At 35.8% G+C, this 23540-nt stretch overlaps 2 protein-coding genes and 1 long non-coding RNA gene across 3 annotated transcripts in view; 1 reads left to right on the top strand and 2 right to left on the bottom strand.

Annotated features, from left to right (window-relative positions):
* KLRF1 (killer cell lectin like receptor F1) overlaps positions 1–23540 on the bottom strand; it is an 82248-nt gene that overhangs the window by 35392 nt on the left and 23316 nt on the right. The gene's annotated exons all lie outside the window — the stretch shown is intronic.
* On the bottom strand, positions 6641–9049 carry LOC103669148. Its single transcript, XR_570193.2, has 2 exons — positions 8620–9049; positions 6641–6881 (listed from the first exon to the last, which is right to left on the bottom strand). It is a non-coding gene; the product is annotated as an uncharacterized LOC103669148 (long non-coding RNA).
* On the top strand, positions 9171–17725 carry CD69 (CD69 molecule). The gene is made up of 5 exons (XM_008697475.2): positions 9171–9346; positions 13603–13725; positions 14893–15092; positions 15448–15551; positions 16619–17725. Exons 1-5 carry the CDS (start codon positions 9283–9285, stop codon positions 16728–16730), a joined length of 603 nt encoding a protein of 200 aa, XP_008695697.1. The 5' UTR covers positions 9171–9282; the 3' UTR covers positions 16731–17725.

Here is a 23540-nt window from a genome sequence, read left to right as displayed (position 1 = left end):
TGTCTCTCTCTCTGTCAAATAAATAAATAAAATCTTAAAAAAAAAAAAAAACTTTTGCTCTGTAAAAGACTCCATGAAGAATATGAAAAGGCAAGCTGCAGACTGGAAGTAAGTATCTGTAAACACATATCAAGCAAACGATCTAGGTTTGGGCAAAAGACACAGATACTTCATTCCAGAGGACATACAGGTGGCAGCTAAGCACATGAAAAGATGTTCAACATCGTTAGCCCTTAGGGAAACACAAATTAAAATCACAGTGAGATGTCACCATATACCTATCAGTATGGCCAATGGGAATGTACAAAGCAGTGCTAATGGGAATGCAAAATGGTACAGCCACTGTAAGAGTTGGGCAATTTCTTAATAAACCAACATGCAACTACCAAACCACCCATTAATTACATCTCTGGACATTTATTACAGAGAAATGAAAACTTAATTTCATACAAGGATGTATATACAAATGTTCATAGCAACCAATTTTATTCATAACAGCCCCCCAAACTGGCAACAAACCAAATGTCTTTCAAAGAATGAATGGCTAGTCTGTGGTACATCCATACCATTAAATTCTATTTAGCAATAAAGAAGAAACTATTGGGAAACTGAATAGGAAGAAATCAGGGAGGCAGACAAACCACGAGAGACAAACTGAGGGTTACAGAAGGAAGAGGGATGAGGGGATCGGGTAACTGGGTGATGGGCATTAAGGAGGGCACGTGTTGGGATGAGCACTGGGTGTTATACGCAACTAATAAATCGTTGAACACTACATAAAAAACTAATGATGCACTATATGCCGGCTAACTGAACATAATAAAAATTTTTAAAAAAGAAGAAACTATTGATGCTCGCAACTGCTTGTATCAACTCACAGAAAACTATGCTGAGTGAAAAAAAGCCAATCCCCAAATGTTACATACTATATGATTCCATTCATATAACGTTCTTAAAATGACAAAATCATAGAAATGAAGAACAGGTTAATGTTTGCCAGGGCTTATGAACAGGAGCAAGGGCAGATAGAGTTGAGGGACTGGCAAGAGGGAAATGAATTTGCCTCTAGAAGAACAACCAAAAAGATTCACATGGTAATGGATTTGTTCTGTATCTTAACTGCATTGGTGTCAATATCCTGGTTGTGGTACCGTTTTATAGTTTTCCAAAATGTTGCCATTGGGATGAATCAGTTAAAGCTTACAACTGCCTTTGAATCTAAAATTATCTCAAAATTAAAAAAAAAAGACCTAATTAAAAAAGTTTGACTCTTCAATTTTTATGTTTATGTTTTATATGTATTTATTTAGTCTCATTGTGTTACAACATCATACCTCATTTCTGATTTCACAGGAAAGCTTTCTCAATTATTTATTCACAAGTATGATACATTTATAAACACCCTTCTATAATCTATAAATTAAAGTTCACATAATTCTTAATTTGTTATAGGCATCAATCATGAATTTATGGTTAAATTTATCAAATAGTTCATTTTACATTTTTTGAGTTAGATTTTTTTCCTTTTAATTTGTTAATGTGGTAAATTTGTTGATTATTTTTTGAATGAAAAAACAGCGTTCTTTTCCTAGAATAAAACTACTATTGTTGTGGTATATTATTTTATATATTGCTGAGTTCAATTTTCTAAACTTATTTTTAAAAATTATTCATTTATCTTCATGAGTAAGACTGGCTGGTCAGGTTTTGATTACAGTGTTTTACTGACCAAATCGTTTTATCTTCTTTGAAAGAATTTATTATTTCTTCATAATATGTTTGGTAAATTGGAACATAAAATTATCTGGGCGTGGAGTTTTTGTTGGTTTATTCTCAAGTTTTATTTCTTTCCCAGAAAGATGTATTTAGTTATGGATTCAATTTATTTAATAGTCACAAAACTATGCCATATTTTAAACATTTCTTCTTGTTTCAATTTTGGAAGAGGGGTTTGATATGTGTCCATTTTACTTACGTTGTCACATATGCTAGCCTAAAATTATTCATGATACACTATTACAATTTTTCATGTCTGCTTTGACCTCTCCTACTTTTGGCAAATTCCCTTTAAGGGTCTCCATTTTCCTTTCCTATCATCTTGCCTCTGTAAAGACCAATCAAATCTATCAGAAATACCTTAATGCATTAGGGGTGCCTGGGTGGCTCAGTCAGTTGAGCTACCAACTCTAGGTTTTGGCTCAGGTCATGATCTCATAGGTCTTGAGTTTGAGTCCCAAATAGGGCTCTGGGAGGAATCTGTCTGAAGACTGTCTCCCTCTACTCCTCCCCCACTTATGTATTCTCTCTTTATAAAATAAATAAATCTCTGAAAAAAAGAAATACTTTAATGCATTTAAACTTCAGATTGATTGGGCAAAAGAATGGTACCGATTCCTGAATGTCTTCTACCTGCAGGTTTTTTCCTCAGAATGTAAGTAGGTGCAAAGAGATCTACAGGAGCTGTGATAAGCAGTTCTCTTCAAATTCACTGTGCATCTACCAAGATCCAAATACAAATGGATACATTCTATTTATTTAATTTTTTAAAAATGTGGTTTCTTATGTTCTAAAGATTTACTTATTTATTTGAGAGAGACAGTGTGGCATAAGTGGGGTGAGGGGCAGAGAGAGAGAATCCCCAGCAGACTCCCCACGGAGCAGGGACTGGTGGCTTGATCTCAGGACCCCAAGATCACAACCCCAGCCAAAATCAAGAATCCGTGACTCAACTGACTGAGCCACCCTGGCACCCCCAAATGGACACATGTTAAATCACTTAGTGGCTCAGGCCCTGGCCTGCCTAAAATTTCTATGTTACATTTGCCATTTCCACCGTACTGTCTTTGAGAGTGTTCCCCCCAAATGTTTTCTACATGTAAGAATCCTGGGACTAATTTCTGTAAAGTACAAAGATATGGTTAAGCATTATATCTCATCTTGGTTACAGTTCTTTTACATCTTTTACTTTCAAAAGTAGTCAAATTTTTCAGAGTCCAAGTTCATGTATACGTGAACACTGTATTTAACCTTCAATGTTTCAAGTCGAGGAGAAGAAATATAACAGCTCATACTTTCCAAACCAACTCATTTCTGGTTTTTAGGAGATATTCCACCGAAGAGGAAACTTAGAAAGTTCAAAGAGTAAATTGAGAGAGCAGAGAAGATTGGCAAGTGTTGGAAATTCCCCCACTTACTCATGGTTACCTGTAGTATTGATGCTTTACAGTAAGCAATTAGAAAGCACATGCACACCTGTGAGTTAAAAATAAATTTTACCAATTTGTATAATTTATACTAATTTGAGGCAAAACATTAAAAACTGAAGGTTTGATTCCCAAGATTAAGAGCCATTCAGAAACCTAATTCACCCATTGAAAGAAAAAAGAAGTTTCAGAAAAAAATGATGAACACTTTGTCTCCGGAAATTGTCTTAGGTCGGAAGTTTGCGGTCCCTGTGAACATGTGCTACTAAAAGCATCCTGCTGAGCTGCTGTCTGATAAGGACTGTATATCCTGTCTTCTCCGCATCACTTTGCATCTAGCTCATATTACTTCATTTCCTTTCTGGGACCTTGCCCCGGATTCTTCATATAAGGTCAAGAGCTGCACTGACTTCTGGTGTCCTGAGGGGCTTCTTCCAAATTTGTCCAGACACTAATTTCTCTAAGCCTCAGTTTTCTCAAATGAACTATGAAACGTTAATGATGATCTCTGCCCTGTGGTTATCCTTCAATTTTTTGATATATTATGTATGAAAGGAGACATACAACATCTCTGAAAGAATTGAAAGCTATATATTTATAGTTACGTGTATTTTACAAAGAGATTGAAAAAAGTTTAGTTGCACTAGTTTTGTTTCTTTAGTTTTCTTCATGTGTTTCTTTGCTTTAGAGAATTGAATTCATCAGGGCTGACCACACAGGAAGCTTGCTTCCATATTTAGATGAATAAGGGGCAACTGAAAACCCTGACCCCAAAATCTCTCCCACACCGCATCCTGGCTCTCTACACTTTGCTTTGTCCTATTTACTGTAATTCCACATGTAGAGACACCTTTCTTTGATTTAACAAATACTGATTAGTAATATGAACATATAATTTATTGTATATAGTAAGACACTCTGGCAAGTGAAATGGCATGTTTTTCATAATGACATCAGGACAACAAGTGTCAACCAGAACTGTGCTGGGAAACCCTATTCATTGTTCTTCCACTGCTTTATGTGACTCTCAGTTGATTGTTTTCTCAAATCCATGGGAGATTTCTTACACTTAAAAAAAAAACTACTGGGGGGGGGAGGCGCCTGGGTGGCACAGTGGTTAAGCGTCTGCCTTCAGCTCAGGGCGTGATCCCGGTGTCCCGGGATCGAGCCCCACATCAGGCTCCTCCGCTATGAGCCTGCTTCTTCCTCTCCCACTCCCCCTGCTTGTGTTCCCTCTCTCACTGGCTGTCTCTATCTCTGTCAAATAAATAAAATCTTAAAAAAAAAAAAAAACTACTGGGGAAGCAGAGGACGATTCATGGAAAAATATTAATTTTGCAGTGAATTTCAGGTTATTGTAAAGGACTTGAATAGCAGGAGGTCCGGTGGATACCTAGAAGGCTTGCTGATGACATGTTCTGAGGAATTGGGCTGGTTTTTATGTTTGTGGAGGCTGCTTATTCCCACCTATACATGTGTTGATTTCGGCTGCTCCCGTAAAAACAGAGGAAAATGATTTCAGAAAATGGTAACAGATTTTGATCAATGTTATAACATTTACAGATATTTATTTTCTATTTTTAAATATTTATTTACTTAAGAGAGAGAGAGCATGCATGAGAGGGGCAGAGGGAGAGGAAGAATCTCAAGCGGACTCTGGGTTGAGCACGGAGCTGCACGTGGGGCTCGATCTCACAACCCTGAGATCATGACCTGAGCCACAACCAAGAGTTGGACACTTAACTAACTGCATCACCCAGGTGCCCCCAGATATTTATTTTCTTAAAATAAGATCTTGTTATTTCTCTGTGCCCAATGGTCTGTATATATAACATATATTACATATATAATGTATATAGTAGATGTCACATATATATGCATGTGTATAAATATACACATATATAAATATATACATATAATACCCATTCAGTTGACTATGGCTGAAGAAACAAGAAGTCTTGATCACACAGGCAAGTGTCTTAGGGTCCTGAACACTGTCAGAGGTGGACCTCGGAGATGACAGCCTCCTCTGTCTGTATCCTAGACAGACAAGAGCCACATTGCATCATAGCAGCGAGAATGCTGTGTCTTCTCAGTTTTATCTCTTATATCAAATGCAAACCTTTCTCTTTTTATGACTTATGTCAAACTGATTCCTTTATACATCATTAAATGCATTAAATGCCTAATATATACCAAACACCATAGCTGAACACTCATTTTCTAGTTTATAATTTTTTCTTCACAAAACTTTATAAGTTGGATGCTAATATTTTTAATTTATAGATAACAAAGCCAAAGCTCAGTGGAGCTGTGTATACTTCCCAAAGCCGCACAGTTAACAAATACTTGAGCTGATACTCACCTACATTCTGTCATGTATCTACCCAATAAATATTTATTGAAATCCTTCTATGTTCTTGGTGCGATTATTCATCGTTGAATAAGTTGGCCATGCCCCTGCTCTTGAAGACGTTACTTTCCAGTAAGGGAAATAATAATAATAATGCTAATTTTTTTGAGAGAGAGAGCACGAGCAGGGAACGGCAGAGGGTAAGGGAGATAATCTTAAACAGGCTCCCCACTGAGCGCAGAGCCAGATGTGGGGCCTGATCTCACAATCCTGAGACCATGACCTGAGCCGAAATCGAGAGTCAAATACTTAACCTTAACCAACTGAGCCACCCAGGTACCCCAATAATGATTATTTTTAAAACTATATAGATATACATATATCTAATGAGCTACAAAATTTCAGACAAGAATATATTTAATAAGATAGTGAGGTAAGAAATTGTGGCCAATGGGAGGTAATTTGTACAGGGCGTCGGGGAAAGTCTTATTGAGAAGGTGACACATGAGGTAATATAAATAAGAAAAAAATGTCAGCCATGGAAAATCTGAAAGCAGAGAGAACAAGAGCAAGAACACACTCCATAAAATTAAAATAAGTTTAACTTTTTCAAGGAACAGAAAGAAAGTCAGCATTGCTGACTTACAGGGAGTGAGAGGGAAAATTGTGGGAGAGGATTATTTGTCTGTAAAATCTATACTTTTTAAATGATGCTAATTAGCCTAACTGTTCTGGAATATTCAAATTTCAAAAATAGTTGGTGTCCAACTAAGAAAGTTACTTTTTTCACACGAATATGGGAGTCATTAGAGGGGAAAAGTCACATTAGTAAGTGGTAAAACTGGACCACGATTCCTAGGGTAGTCCAAGAAGCTGTTGAAAACTGCTCTGCATGAGGAAAACGCACACGGAAAGGATTATCAGTGTGTGTAGATATTTTCTTTCTCTCTCTTTATACCCCACAGACTTGGGAGAGTTCAAATACTGTTGCAGATTTATAACTGTTACACTGTCTTGTTACCGGACCTTCAGGACCCGTCTTGAGCCTCAATGTCATAGAAATGAACACTGAACACGAGACAAAGAAAGCCAGGCAGAATTTATAAGAGATAGCTTGTATACAAGGGAATCAACAAGAAAGAGGAATGTCGCTCCCCAAAGGGGTAGTGTGCAAGTCTTATAAAGGCACTCTTCCAAAGGGTGAGGGGCTGGCAGTGGGGAAGAGTCCTTCAGTCCCACGGCCATTATCTGTGGTTGTTATTTTTCAGTGGACTTCACACAATCAGAGGATGCCTTTCTCCATGGTCGGCATTCTTCTAGGGCTCCTGGAAAATAGAAATACTTGTGCAAGCAGACTTTACATTGTGACTTCTAATTTTGTCCAGACAACCATTAATCCCTAATAACTGTTATCTATCATTTGTTTGCTTTCCCAGAAGGAGGTATTTGTCTCTAAGAGTATGGAAACTTTAAACCTCGGACTTTTGCCTCCGACCTATGGCCTTACAGGAATTAAGTTCCTCTTGCTTTTCCTATACTCTCTCAATCCCATGCATTCTTCAAAACATAGGGTATGTAATTAGTATCGGAATGTGGACATTAACCCAGATCTCCCAACTTTAGAAAAATAAACAGAAGATCTGATCTAAGTTGCTTTCACCCAAAGAAATTAGCAAAAGCATCAGCTGTTTCCATCAAGTACCCAACTTGACCCTTCCATCACTCATCTCCATATTCAATATTCAAGTGTGCACTTGCTATCCAGTAGCAGTCTGCAATCCCACACACCTCCTCTTGTAGCACTCTATAGTTTAGAACTTTTATGTTTTTATACAATTCTTTCATTAGTTCATATTTATTTATTCATGCATTCAACAAGTATGTATAGTATGTACTGAGTACATACCAGCTTCCAGTTACTATGTCAGGGGTTAGAGACACAGAAGGGGCAAGCCAGAAAAAGTTCTTGCCCCCAAGCAGCTTACAGTCTAGTAAGGAAAGCAGATGATAAACAATGGTATAATATCAGATATCACCAAGTGATATAAAGAAAAATAAACGTATATGGTGGCATAAAGCATGAGGTTCTATTTTACATAGGGAAGGTAAGTGAAGAAATTTCTGGGCAGGTCACAGTTGAATAGTGAATAAAATGAGTTGAAGGGAGAGCAAGACTTGCAAGCAGATGGAAGAAGAACGTTTTAGAGAAAATACAAAGATTCTGTAGTGGGGGTATGCTTGACATTTTTGTGGTTTAGCAGAGGTTACAGCTGGAGAAGACAGTGACTAATAGGGACAATGGCAGGAGAGGTAGCCAGGGCCAGATCATGGACCTTCTCAACTATAAGAAGGCCTTTGGATTTTACAGTAATTTTGATAAGAAGCCTTTGAGGGTAAGAGGGAAGAAGAGATGAACATCTCACCGAAGTGGTATGACTTAATTGTAAAACGACCCTTCTTCTTGCTGTTATGTGGAAAACATAGTAGGAAATTGACTGAAAGAATGGAGTGGAAGCAAAGAGAGCCCTTAAGACCAACATGTACCTCTTCATGTCTTAGGTTAACAAATAAATAAAATGGCCCAACTAAGCTACAGTAGATGATAATTCCCAGCCCACCAAGGCATAATACTTCCACCAAGGCTTTACTCTGAAAACACATATTCTTTAAAGAGGTGGTATTAATGATAAAAATTCTGGCAGCAAGATTGATAACCAGAGTGGTATTTTGATCCCCTCCTTAAATCACCATACACAGACATTCTGCCTTCATAGCTCATCGGGATGGTATTGATACCGTGGCAATATATTTTTTACAATAATCATACTCCAAATGTCTGACACCTCAGAGATACAGGAAAATAATCTAAAACAGGGGAAATTTAGAGAAGAATAAGATATTAGGAGAAATTAGAGCAATCTAAATGAAAGTAAAATATGACCAAAAAATTAACAGGACATAAATGAAACAGATAATTTAAGATAAACAATTTTAGAACATACAAAGGAAGTTCCAGACCACAAGGTTTCTATTTCCTTAAAGCAAGTACGTACTAAATGATACCTTAAAAGAACTAGTCCCCAGGGAAGACATGAACGATACCCTTCTGACAGCCAATTCATAGCTTCCTAAGTAAAATTCTTCCAGAGTGGAGAGAGATCCATGTGGACAGAGATCTTAAAATTCTTATTTAACAATAAATCTTCTAGCTCCAAACAGCGTCAGGTTCAAAGTGCATGCTGAATACATATTAGCTGTTAATTAAATAAGTGAATGAGGTTCCACGGGAAATATTAGTCTCCAAATTATTTCCACCTCGAAGTTAGGAATCCTTAACTTTTCATTCTTTACTTAAATATGCCGTCTCCTAAGTTATTTGTGTTTTTCACAAATTTGAAGAAGGATGTCTCAGATTCTGGGAAAATCCCGCTTGTCTCTTCATGCTACACCTACAGTTGTGAGAAAGCACATTTCAGACAACAGGGAAAACCCACAGCTCACCACAATAACACATTGTAAATTGTCTGGGTCGCTGGAGCATAAATTAAAGAGAACTGATGAAGTTGAGTGGTTAGGAGGCAGGAGGAAGGGGGTGGAGACAATACAACTGAATATAAACGCTGAGGTATCTCACAGACCCAGAGACTGAACAAGAGCTTCGGCAAAGACTTTTGCTATAGATTGGCTTGACCTGGGATTAACCAAGGAATCTTGACCAGAACAAAGATGAGTGCTGAAGATTTTCCCATAACAGAGAACAGCTCCTTGCATCCAGAGGGTGGACAACAAAGTAAGTAGACCTTTGTTATACATTGGTAACAAAACTCTGTCTGTCTGTCTTTCACACACATCTACCCATCATCTCTCTCCCCCACACACATCTATCTACCTGTCTGTCTATCTATCATCTATCTATCTATCTATTATTTATCTATCTATCTATCTATCTATCTATCTATCTATCTATCTACCATCTATCTATCTATCATCTATCTATCTATCATCTATCCATCTATCATCTATCATCTATCTATCATCTATCCATCTATCATCTATCATCTATCTATCATCTATCATCTATCAATCATCTATCTATCACCTATCTACTTATCTATCATGTATCCCTCTATCTTTTGATATTAGCAGCATTTTAAAAAATGAGCCTTTGTCTTTAGAGACACTGGATTACGTTTTACTTCAGTCCAGGTAAAGGAGAAAATGGGAACAAGTAAATATTTCTCTATCCGTGAGAAGACAGGATACCTGAGACTTGAGAGGAAACCACAAAGGTGGATTTCTGAAGTTTGTTAAAGATCTGTTTTTTGTTTCAGTGTATATCATATCAGTTCTTCAGACTTAACTAGAAAACTCCCTGCACTGGCCCAGCGCATTCACCACCATTTTTCTGTATCCATCGGTACCTGCTTCAGGAAGCAATGCCTCTCTTTACAGCGATTCTGTTTTTCCCGTAACTAGTTACATTCTTTATTGTCTTCACCTTGTGTCTTTGTACGCTTTCTGTTTGCTTCAGCTTCTGTTCTCATGACAGCATCCTCCAGTTGCTGGGAATGAGGGTTTCCAATCTTTGAAAGAATAGCTATATACATATCTGAGCAGTTACCAGGTCTGGAGGTAATTTCTTACGAGAACGTCATGAAAAATTCTTGAAAATACAAACTTCTGCTTCTGTCCTCTTCATGGAACTCTTCATTTCATCATTCTGTTTCCCCTTTCAATCACAGGCTTCAAATTCTACGTGCATCATACACGGTTCTTCCTTTTGTCTTTCATCAAAATCCATCAAAATATGATCATCTTAGCTATTTACCTTTTCCTCTTTTCTATTCATCTATTCTGCCCGCAGAACCTATTCTATTTCCTATTACTAGAATGCTCCCATTGTTTTTCCTATAATGTGTTTCTGTGAGGTTTTCTTGATTTTTTCCATTTATCCCTCTTCTTCTCTAATTAATGAGGTGCCCCAAAACACTAGCATGTGGGAGAGACAGTTTACTTATAAGCAAAGTTATCCAGCAAAAAAAAAAAAAAAAGGTGTGTTATGAACAGCAGAGCTGAACAATCTGGAGAAAGAGACTGTTTTCTGAGTCCATGTCTATTAGACTGGTTTATGTTAAAAAGACACCAGTCACTTCTGATAAACCCATCTTTCACCGAAGAGCACAAAATCAAGTGCAGATAACAACTGTAAGCCATACAGATTTCTGGTGGCTAGGTAATCACACTTCTATGGCCCCACTGAGCTACTGAAAAGAAGAAATGTATATAATAATAAAACTACTCAATAAGTAGAGAGCATAGGGGAAAGAAGAAGGACCTATTTCAGGAATCCTCAGCTTTTTCTGAGTTCACCCAATTTTCTGTTAAATGTTTAGTTTATGCTGCCCTCGTGGTTGCTTTATTAGTATGAACAATCCTTGGGCATCACCTTTGGATGTCTCAATATATCATCGTGGATTTATTTTCAGTTTCTTCATTAATGAACAAGGCCCATAATCAGAGCGGAAGTATGCTGTTGGGGGAGTGTTTTGTCACCTAGGTGATAAATCAAACTGTGAGTAACAACAGCCCTCACGAATGGAAAACAAATGTACAGTCTGAGAACCATCTCCACAGTTTGCGTACTGGATAAGCCAATAGACGGAGCTAGGCTCTGAGTCCATGAGCTATCTGGACGAGTCAGTGTTGGCTAAGGAACCAGAACTCTTGCTTCATTAAGTCTAAGCGGCATGATTGACTCTCACATGGGGAGAAGTGAAACTAGACAGACAGCTCTGAACTTGTTACCCTACCTACCAAGGGTTGCTTCCGGTGATCTAACTGCTGAAAAAAGGAAGATTTGCTTTGAGAAGCTGTGAGAAATAGAACTAGACAGGAGCTCAGTAAAGGCTTCTCTTGCAAAATCTGAATGCAGACCTACGCTGGGAAAAACAATCCCCAACAGCAAAAGCTGATGTTGGCAACCAGTAAACAATGAAAGAAAGCACATCTCTTTGCTCAGTGTGACTTTAGAGAAATGTTTCAAGGAAACGAAATACAAAAATTTCAAGATATGTCCTCTGTTTACAACTTTTTAATTATGGAAGTCATACACTTTGAAAAACAGGATATGTTTGCATTTGAGGCTATTTTACATGGTAAACTCTAATATCGTGCAAGTGGCCATTTTACATTTCAGGTTTTGAGACCATAATAGGGAAATATATATTTCTTGTGAAGCCAAATTTTAAAAATCCCAACAGCTCATCCTAGCAAAAATCAAATTCAAGCTCTGGGCACAAAATTGCCTTCACTTCTTCCTCAATTATTCATTTATATTCTAAAACAGATCTTCTTCTAGTTTTTTTTAAACTAAAAATCATCATTCACATCATATTCATATTCCACAAAAATATTTGTTATTGGTGAAATCAAATTTTTACTTTGTTTCAGCATTATATGGAAGGTAAATGAATAATCACCTTCTGCCTAACATTTGTTAATATTATTATATTTCTTCTACAATTTTAACTCCTCTTGAAAAATTCAAACATTTGACTCTTCATTCACATGTCATTTTGAATTGAGGTATATTTTACATACAGTGGATGCACAAATCACAATTATGCAGTTTAATGAATTATAACAAAAACTCCAATCAAGATTTGAAATTTTCTATCACCCTAGAAAGCTCCCCTGTGTTTCTTTCTGGTCAAACTACTTTTCCTACATACATAAAAGCAATCACTTTTCTGATTACTATCACCATAGTTTAGTTCAACTATTCTTTTTAGTTCAACTATTCTTTTTTTTTTTAAGTATAGTTAACATGTATTGTTACATTATTTTCAGGTGTACCACGTAGTAAGGCCACATCCCTTTATGTTATGAGCTCACCACAAGTGTAGCTACCATCTGTCACCATACAACACTACTACAGTATCATTGACTATACTCCCTTTGCAGTGCCTTTCATCCCCATGACTTACTCATCCCACACCTGGAAGCCTGTATCTTCCATCCCCTTCACCCATCTTACCCACACCCCCATTCTCCTCCCCTCTGCCAACCATCATTTTGTTCTCTGTATTTATAGGTCTGATTCTGCTTTTTGTTTGTTCCTTCATTTGTTTTGTCTTTAAATTCCACATGGGAGTGAAATCATATGGTATTTATCTTAGTCTGACTTATTTCACTTATAGTTCAGCAATTCTTGAATGTCATATAAATGGAAAGATACTGTACATAGTTGAGCTGCATTTTCTTTACTCAACTTTTTTTTTGAGATTCATGCATTTTGTTGCATTACCAGGTTTTTTTAAATTGCTGAATAATATTTGGATATACCATAATTTGTTTATCCTTATTCTTGTTGATGGATATGTGGGTTATTTCTAAGACTTGGCTCTTAAGAATAAAGCTGTTATGAACATTCTTGTTTTGTATAAGTCAAATTGCTGGATCATAGGGTGGGTGTATATTTAATTGTATAAAAAAAGAGTTTTCCGAATTATTTTTCCATCTTACTCTCCTATGAGTAATATATGAAAATTTCAATGGCTTCACATCTGTACCAACTTCACCAAGAGTACCATTAATCTTTTTTTTAATTTTCAATCAAGCTAGTTGTAGCTGTTTATATATCAATTCAGTATTTTTTATTCATTATCCTCATCTATTACATTTATGTCATCTCTCTTAAACAGTAACTACAGAGACGTTAAGGGATTTAGGATGTCCCTTTTATATGTCGTCTAGGATAACCAGAGATTTAATAAATGTTTTTGTGATTCAAACAATAAAATTATGATATACTTAGAATTTTTGTAGCTACTAAGTGCATAGATTGGGGAGATATTTTATGATCTTATTATTCTTCCTGAATTGTTTTGCCATCCTAATTCACTCAAAATTGGGGGGAAATTAACTTATAAAATTCATATAAGAACAGAAGGAGGCATTAAAATGTAAATACCTCAGGAGAATATTGAAAGTCCCTTTCTTAGTTCTACAGTCTGCCTGAATTCATCATCAGCTTTCTCTCTTCAGATAATGCCGCCAGCCCTCATTTTGCAGCACAGCATGAAGGGTCCCTTCAAGTTCCTATCCCATGTGCTGTTGTGAATGTGGTCCTCATCACTGTTTTAATTATAGCTCTCATCGCCATATCAGGTGGGTCTGTACTTCATGAATTCATTGAGCATTCATGTCCAGCTGAAATCAACAAGGATTACCTGGTCTAATTAATGAGAAATTCTGATTAATTTAGAATCATCCCAATTATTAGACATGGCTGATTTCTTTTTTTTTTTTTTAAGATTTTATTTATTTATTCGACAGAGACAGAGACAGCCAGTGAGAGAGGGAACATAAGCAGGGGGAGTGGGAGAGGAAGAAGCAGGCTCATAGTGGAGGAGCCTGATGTGGGGCTCAGTCCCAGAACGCCGGGATCACGCCCTGAGCCGAAGGCAGACGCTTAACCGCTGTGCCGCCCAGGCGCCCCAGACATGGCTGATTTCTTAAAGAATACTAAATATAATTCCATATTCCTTAGATGATCAGTGCAGTGCTTTCTGAGTTCTAGAGCTTCTTTACAAGTGTTAAAGGTGTCTATGTTTTATAAATTATTGTGGGAGAAAATTATATTTGAGCATATTTGAAAATCTCAAATGAAAGGGACTGATTTAGATTCTTAATAATTAGACATTTAGTTAGGAAAAAATGTGGGCTTCACATTCATTGTTGATAGAAAAAAAAATAAGCCATAGATTAATCAGGAATTGATCAATCTCTTGTCTTTTATCTCCAAGGCCACAGAATGGTGATTATGGATAATTTAAAATATATCTAGAATCTCCCAAAGAGTCAACCATGATATGGTATTCAAAACATATAGCAATACCAAGATACATTTGTGTCTTTACAAACACGAAATTTCACAACTTTATGAAACATCTTCAGCCAGAGATCTTTCCATATTCTGAATTACTTCCCTGCATATTATTCTATCCTTCATCTCCCAATATAGTGTCATATTGACCGCATTATAATTTATAATGCCCTTTCCCTTTTCTAATCCAAAGACTACTTGCAAGATTTTTCTATCTTCCTACCCCCTTCTGAGATTATGGCCCCAAAGACACCCTCTTATTTCTTATACCCTGACAATAATGATTGCACAACAGGAGATTAGATAAAGTGAGATTAGATAAGACAGATAACCTGCCTTCTTCTTGCTCTTCTCAGAATTCGTTCCTTGTCTCTCATCCTTAACATTGTCACATACTGTGGGTATTTACTTTCTTTTGTTACTAAAACAAATCACTTTCCTGTTCACAGTGGGCCAATACAATTGTCCAGGCCAATATATATCCCCATTGCCATCAAATAGCCATGTTTCTTCATGCTCAGATGATTGGATTGGATACCAGAGGAAATGCTACTTTATTTCCACTGAAAAGAAGGGCTGGACGCTGGCCCAAAATTTTTGCTATGAACAAGGTGCTACTCTTGCGTTCATTGATTCTGAAAAGGACATGGTAAGATAGTATTCCAAAAAAATTTCATAAAATATTGCTGTGTTTTAATATAGATAATCTGTGATTTCTTTGTTTCCTGCTAAGTGAAGACATTGTGTCTATCTCCCTAGTAGGATAATTTAGTCACAGAAAGCCGTATGATCAGTCTGAGATTGCAATCAGGGTTCAATTTAATCTTGTAAATTTGCTCTGATTACTTCACGTCAAAGGCCAAAAATCCAAATGAGCTTGTCCTAAATAGAGCTAATAAGTGGTCAGCTTAGCTATCATGCCTTAAATTGCAGCTTCTGAAAAATAAGATTAATTATATACTTACCCAGAGGGTAACACACACCTCCTTTGTGCTTTCTTCAAGAGCTTTTTAAAACAATATGTGGGTACAACGAATCATTGGATTGGGCTGAAGACTGAAGATGGTCAGACATGGAAATGGTCCAATGGCAAAGAATTTAACAACTGGTAAGTTTCAAGATGTCTCTTTATCTTTCCCAGAATGGCAGCTCAGGGAAGCCATTTGCCTTTCAAAGAACTGTTGTGTATGACGGTTGTGCCCTGTATGAACAGAGCTTTATCAGTCTGGTTTGTATGCTTATACTCTTTTGAATTCTTTAAAGAAGGGTTTTAATGTTGCCATTTTTCCTTTTTATCCACTTGGAAGTCATACAATAAATGCTTCTAGTAATCTTATCTCAGCAAATTTTTGTGTGAATAACAGATTCAGACATATTCCGGAAATAACTACAATGATGCAAAAAGAAAAATCCAATATTGCCAATCCCATATATATATATATGTATATATATTCCTGATAAGCTGACTTTTTAGAAAATAATTCCCCTTTACTCTTTCTCAGTCGTCATCCCCACAGGGATAAAGCACAATATTTCTGATAGCAAATTAGAAGCTTCTGTGAACCTGACAGAAAACTTGCCCCAGTACGGAAAATGTTGACTTTAATTTTATTACCTATAATTGATGTACGTTTTGAAGTTTGAAGGACATTTTATATAGTTAGTGTTAACCTTTGCCCTCTGAAAACTCAGAACTGGATAAATTTCTAGCCTTCTAAATAGTTTTATGATAATTACTAATATGGAAAATAAATTAAAATTTCTAGAAAGGGCATTCTCAATATGTATCCTATGGTTCCTTACATACAGATTGGCTTAGAGGCCATCAACCCTCTAAAACTGTATGCATGATTGTTGAATGTGTATACTTTCTGGGGATTGTTTCTCCAGGGCTTTAACTGAGAAACAACCAAGAGTCACTCCTCTGGTGGCATGCCAACCAGATAAATGGAACTCTTTGCTCTTAGCTTTTTATCTTCCTTCCACAGACCCTTTCTTTCAATTCTTGTCTACTGTCTCTATAGATTAGTTTATGGTCACTTGACCAGCTGACATGTTTCATGAGCTTCCACCAAGCAAAAAAAATCAGAGGCTACCCTCGCAAAGTTCATTCTCATATAACTGAATGGAAAGGATGAACTGAAAATAATTCTAAGTTTCTTTCTTTTTTGACAGGTTCAACCTCACAGGATCTGAGAACTGTGCATTTCTGAATAGTACAGGGGTCAGCAGCACAGCATGTGGAAAGAATTTATCCTCGATATGTAGCAAACCCACTAAACAATGAGGAAACATGTTCGCTTTTAGACTATTAAAACACAGAACTCAAGGTAATTTGTGTTGATCAATGCTGCTCTAGGGTCAGAAATTTTCCACAAAGACTTTGTAAAAAAAACTTTGCCTTACTTTGGAAACCTTCTTCCAAACAAGACTATGGGGAAAAAAAGAAGAGAAATTCCGGGAATATCTGCATTGTGGAACATTCCTGCCATGAGCTGAAAAAGTCACAGGTTGACTTATCATTACATCCAAGAATGAGAAAAACAACTATAAACCTTATGGATGCACTTTATATTTTTTAGAATTTAGAAATAATGAAATAGCTAGGCTTAGAGTTATTATTTATTGTTGAATGACTACCAAAACTGAGTGTGCTTCATGTATTTGCACTATTTGAACATGTTAGATGGTGGTATTAAAAACCGAATGTAATCATAAGAAATTTTAACTGGTAGCACGGACATTTAGTCTAAATGCATTTTTTTAAAAATCAGAGAACATGTGTAAGTGGACAAATGCTTATGAAACTAAGCTTTGTAATATTTCTCTCTTTTTAGAGAAGTTTGCCAGGTTACTTTGTCATTTTCCCACCAAGAGTGGGTGATCATGTATTTATATTGTTGTTGTTTTCACTTCTTCTGTGTAACTCGTCTTTTTCAATGGTACGTAATTCACTGTCTTAAGAATCTTACATGTAGCATTTTATAGAGATACGGACAGAAACAAATATGAGGAATATTTGTGAAACAGATAAAAGTATTGGAAAACGTGCAATATGTGATGTGGCAAATTCCTATCAGGAAAACCTCTGTATTGTTTAAACTTGGAATAATAATAGTCTTATTGGACTCTAAATGTGTACGTTTCCTATCAAGTCTATCCTGTGCAATGCTTCTGATGAAGTGTTTTCTGAGTGCAATAGTGTTTCTTTGTCTTTTGTATTCAGTGCCATTATAAGCTGATTTTACGTATGTTAAGATAAAAGTAGAATCGACAAAATGGTCTCTAAGGAGTGTTCGTTTCTTGAAATACACTTAAAATTATGTCATGCTAGAAATCAGGAAATAGATACTATAACATTTTTAAAAAACTTATCTATAGTAAAACCTTAGCTTTATAAGTTTGTACTTTTTAAATTGTTTTCATATATTTTTCCAAAAGAGCTATATTTATTTTTCTGCATAGCAGATGCTCAGTAAATATTCTAATTGACTTGGGAAGAATATATGTCATTTAAGGTTTTTCTTTTACTCTAATATTTTCTTCCTTCCTGTTATTATTCACCTTCATACTAAACAGGCATAGGAAATTAGAAGATGACCTGTTGATAAAGTGCATCTTCTCTCCAACAAAAGGATAACTGGTCCTCATAACTGATGCTCTGAAAGCATCTTGTTCAGAGCTAGGCATAGTTTAGTTATTTACACCAAGGAATCCGGGAAGTAGAAACAAGGCACTATATTAATGTCTCTGAGATACCTCAGTCAGGAAAATTCTGTTACCTTCGAAATTGTTTTGTGAATGTATTTCACAATATTCTTCTCTGAAAGCTTCCCTGAATGCTCTTCGGATATCTCTAAACCGTTATCATCAGCATAGCATCCTGAAAAGAAATGTGGATTCCAGACATTGCTTAGTGATAAAAATATATATATAAAGTTTCCTTCATCTCCACGTCCTTCAGTTCCCACAGCTGTCAAATGAAGCAAACGGCCTTCGGACTCTAATATCCTATCATTAGTAACAACAATATGCTCCTGAGTCACGTGACAAAACAATGTCTTGTGATTCGTGTGCTATGAAATGTGTAAATGGAAAGTGTCGCTTAAAGCCAGAGCCCCGGGGAAATACAGCCTGTTTCATCTCGGCCACTCGCTAGTTGTCTAAGCTGTTTTAGTCAGCATTGGTTAGAAATTTCCTCCAAATTGGGTAGAAATTAAATTAGTTAATACATGAAAATGAACTTAGAATAGTACCTGGCTCAAAGTGTTGTATTAACTTTTAGTGATGATTGTTATAAATGGGAACATTATGTCATTAGATTCCCAATATTGGCATAAAGCACCATTTCTACATAATATGTATATTTCTACATAGCCTGTCTTTCTTTTTGAAGGGGCTATTTGTGAAATAAACAGTAAAGTGCACAATTACACTAGGGTAGTGATGAAGCGTGTAGTAGGGAAAGTGTAGGGGGCTGTGGAAGTCTATTACAGATATATACTTGATTTGCTCCTGTGTTCAAGCTTTTAGCTAATTTTTAAAATGTTGAATTTATGGGCTATATTCACCCCGGATAATTATGTTAATACGTACCAAAGGAAACTACCAGTTACCTGTGCTTTATTTGGCTTTTGCAAAACAATTGCAATTCCCTCCTCTGAAAAGGGTAATAACAGTTCACCTACTTATTTCACATAAATATAAGGATTCAATAAAATTAAGAGTGTTTTTTAAATGATTGGATGCCATTGAAATGTTAGGTCCTGCAGTCAGTATTGAATTGATTAAAAATTTTTATAATACTAATACAGAAATTATCTTTCTAAGCTTGTTCTCAATTATCATAATTTTGACTAGACTTGAACACATGAAAATCTATCATAACTGAGACTAAAAAGCTAATAAAATTCTAGAGAAAACATTGGAAAATATATGACCAGAAAGATCCCGGATGATCACATAAATTGGTATAGTTTGACCTTTGGAATACAGTTTTAAAATACTTAGGAAAGCCTTAAAAAGATTTCATGTTTCTTTTGATGTGATAATTTCTGGGGCGGGGTGGGGGGGAGGAGGAAGGACTTTAAGGGATAATTTCTGACATTCAAGACATAACCACAAAAATGTTTATCAAACAGCTATTTTTACTAGTGATAAATCGGAAACCACTTAATGGTCCAAAATTAAAGATTTAGTTAAATAAGTATGATTCTACTACATGATGAAATAATCTGACAACAATGAAAAATAACAATAAAAAAAGGGTTTAGGTATATAGGGGAATATACACACCATTATTGTTAATCCAGTTAAAATAATATAGCCAGTAAGATTCTACCCTGTTAAATATTAAATAGAAATACATACACTTTAATTAAAGGGTTGCTTTTGTGCCAAATAAATAAATAAATAAATAAATTCACACATCAAAAAAAAAAAAAGAAATACATGTGCCCTGTGTTTCTGTATGCTTAAAGAGAGAAAACTACAAAGGTAAGCACAAAGGTTTTCCCTGAGTATTAGGAGTAAAGATAACTTTTCTTTTCTTCTTTATGTTTCTTTATAGTTTCAGATATTCTATAAAAAAATTTAATTTTAAATAAGCCCAAATATAGTATCACGAAAGTAGTAATTTTATCATTTAAAGTACGATTCTACTTTCTAGTGACCAATTACAAATATTAAAAATTAGCTGCTTTGAAGCAGACCCATAAATACAGAGAACAAACTAAGGGTTGCAGAGAGGAGGGGGCGGTGGGATGGGCCAATGGGTGAAGGCGAGTGGGAGGTTCAGGCTTCCATTTATGCAGTGGGTAAGTCACAGGGAGGACAGGCACAGCACAGAGAATATAGTCAATGATAACGTCCTAGCGCTGTATGGTGACAGATGGTAGCTACAATTGTGGTGAGCACAGCAGATGGTATTAAGTGGTCGAATCACTATGTTGTACACCTGAAACTAATGATAATATGGTTGACACTATATTTCAATAAACAAAAACCAAAATGAGTTTGTTTCAAGAATCTCCTCTGTGTGAGAGAATCTCCTGAATTAACAAGCGTTGCCCGATGTCATGGGCCTCCGCAAGCAGCAGTGCCATCTAGTGGCTGGATAAAATCATTGCAGTTTTGTTTTGTTTTGTTTCTTGGTGCGTGAGATTTACTTAACCTGAGAAACCAAACCTAGTTTTGTTTTTCTTTTTAAGCACAGTTTAAACACAGGTTAAAGTTTGTGGGTAATATAATCTGGTTTACATGTTTCATTAGAAATATATTGCGTCTAGTTTCTGCCCCACAGTAAAAAAACCAAGGAAATGATCTACACTGCAAATAATAATACCTAACATGTATCTTTATGTTTCCGTTTGTTTTGTTTTCAAGAGTTATTTGAGGTACAAATAGTGTACAAAAACACCTGCACATAATGAATGTATACAATTTGGTGAGTTTGGTCACACTCATGTTACCATCACCACAATCCAGGTGATAAACATCCATCACCTCCCAAAGTTTCCTTGTGTTCTCTCGGGTTTTGTTTGTTTGTTTGTGTTGTAAGATGACAACATGAAATTTGAGCCCTTAATGAATTCAGTAAAGTTGTAGGATACAAAATCAGCATACAAATATCACTTGTGTTTCTATACACCAACAACAAACAAAAGGAAATTAAGAAAACATTCCCATTTACAATAGCTACAAAAATAATTTTTAAAAACTTAGAAATAAACCTAACCAAAAAGATGAATGACTTGTACATTGAAAACTTGAAAACACTGACGAAAGCAATTAGAGCACATTCTGTGTTCATGGATTGAAAGAATTAATGTTGTTAAAAGGTCCATACCACCCAAAGTAATCTACAAATTCAGTGCAATCCCTATCAAAATCCTAAAAATATTTTGTATAGAAATAGAAGGGGAAAAATCCTAAAATTCATGTGGAACCACAAAAGACCCCAAATAGGCAAAGTAAACTTGAATAAGAGCAAACCTAGAGGCTTCCCACTTCTTGATTTCAAAATATATTAGAAAGCCTCAGTAATCAAAACAGTATGGTACTGGCATGAAAATTGACACGTAGACCAATGGAACTAAACAGAGAGTGCAGGGGGGAAAATGCATGTACAGTCAATTGGTCTTTGACAAAGGCATAAGAATACACAGTGGAGAAAGAATAGTCTCTTGAATAAATGGTGTTGGAAAAACTGGATATCCACATTCAAAAGAATAAAGCTGGATCCTTATCTTTCACAATACATAAAAAGTAGCTCAAAATGGATTAAAGATTTGAAAGTAAGAGCTGAAACTATAAAAATCCAAGAAAGCAACCATGGGGGAAATCTTCTTGACATTGGTTTCCACAATGATTTCTTTTTTTTTTTTAATCGATTTTATTTATTTGAGAGAGAGAGATTGTGCGTGAGCATGGGGTGGGAGGGGTAGGGGCAGAGAGAATTTCAAGCAGACTCTGCGCTGAGGCTGGAGCCCAGGACTCAATCCCATGACCCTGAGATCATAACCTGAGCTGAAACCAAGAGTTGGATGCTTGGCTGACTGAGTCATCCAGGTGCCTCCACAATGATTTCTTGAATGACACAAAAAGCACAGGCAGCAAAAACAAAAAAAAGACAAGTGGGATTGCATCAACTAAAATCTTCTGCAGAGCACAGGAAATGGAAGAATAAAAAGGTAACCTACTGAATGAGAGAGAATATTTGCAAACCATATATCTGGATAAAGTGTTAATTTGCAGATTATATAAGAAATTCTTAAAATCCAATAACAAAAAATAACAATAGTAATAACCTGATTTTTGAAATGATCAAAAGACTTTAACAGACATTTCTCCAAAGAGGAATGCACTTTTTTTTTTTAAGTAGCTCACTGTGAAAAGACATGGAAAAGACGTCTTGGCTCTTGTGTGTGTGCGGTGCTGATGCTTGGTGCCAGTAATGCCTCCTTCTCGGTTCATGAATGAAAGCAGTAGTAGTCACCACTCTCTCAACAACACCTCTTATATTTTTTGCTAGTTATGAAAGGAACTGTCTGCAACCTAGGAAAGAATAACTTAATCCCTGATAAGACTTCACCCAACCATGTTTCTCCATATCTTTTATGGTAAATGATAAATCTAATTAAAATAATACAGGTAAAAATGCTTATACGTGTATTATGTAATATGTACAACTATCCTAAAGCACTTTGTAGATGCTAAAGCCTCTACTACCAAAATGTACTTCAAAATTTTGAGTTTTTGAGACCTGAAGGTCACATTTTTCTTCATATATAATATTATAATTAATGATGGATATTATATAATATTAATGATTAATATAGAATATAGTGATATAATGAATATTAATATATTGTTTTATATATTACATAATATATTCTATTTTATAGATTATATGTTATATGTGTTTAACAACTTGCAATGAACACAAGTCTGTATTACTTGATATTAATTAAATATATTCAATAACTTGCAGCCAGCGTACAGAAAAGTGCACAACACATAAATGTAAGTTTAATGATTTTTTACAAAGCAAACATCTATGAAACCTCTACCCAAATAAAAAAGCAGAACATTCTAGCACCAAAAAAAAACCACCCTTTTGTCCTTTCTTAATCTCTATCCTTTTTATCTTCCCCAGAAATACAGAGATACCTGTTTTCATAATTTCTTTCCCCTTTCATCTCCCCCAGAAATACAGAGATATCTATTTTCATAATTTCTAAGATTGATGTTTGAGTCCTGTTTTTGAGGCTTCATGAATGGAATTACATGGTGAGTGTTCCTCTATGTCTATTTTCCTTCAACGTATCTCAAGTCGAAAGTCATAGCCAACATCATGCAGGTGAGTTTCATGCATGCTGTTATGTGCAGCTGTAGTTTATTACTTTTCATTACTATATGGTGTTTCCTTGCATGCGTAGGGAATATTGATAGATATTTAGGTTGTTTTCTGCTGTTTTCTACTGTTGATGAGGGAAAAAATTTCCTTCTACCATTCTAAGGCCTATTAATCAAATTAACATAAGACAGAGTAACCGGAGAAAAACAAATGTAATCACGAATGTACAGGTGCCCCATG

This window comes from Ursus maritimus, unplaced genomic scaffold (assembly GCF_017311325.1).
Source record: "Ursus maritimus isolate PB19 unplaced genomic scaffold, ASM1731132v1 scaffold_26, whole genome shotgun sequence".
Lineage (NCBI taxonomy): Eukaryota > Metazoa > Chordata > Mammalia > Carnivora > Ursidae > Ursus > Ursus maritimus.
The sequence above is the reverse complement of the archived record's forward strand: the minus strand, read 5'-3'. Positions and strand labels throughout refer to the sequence as shown.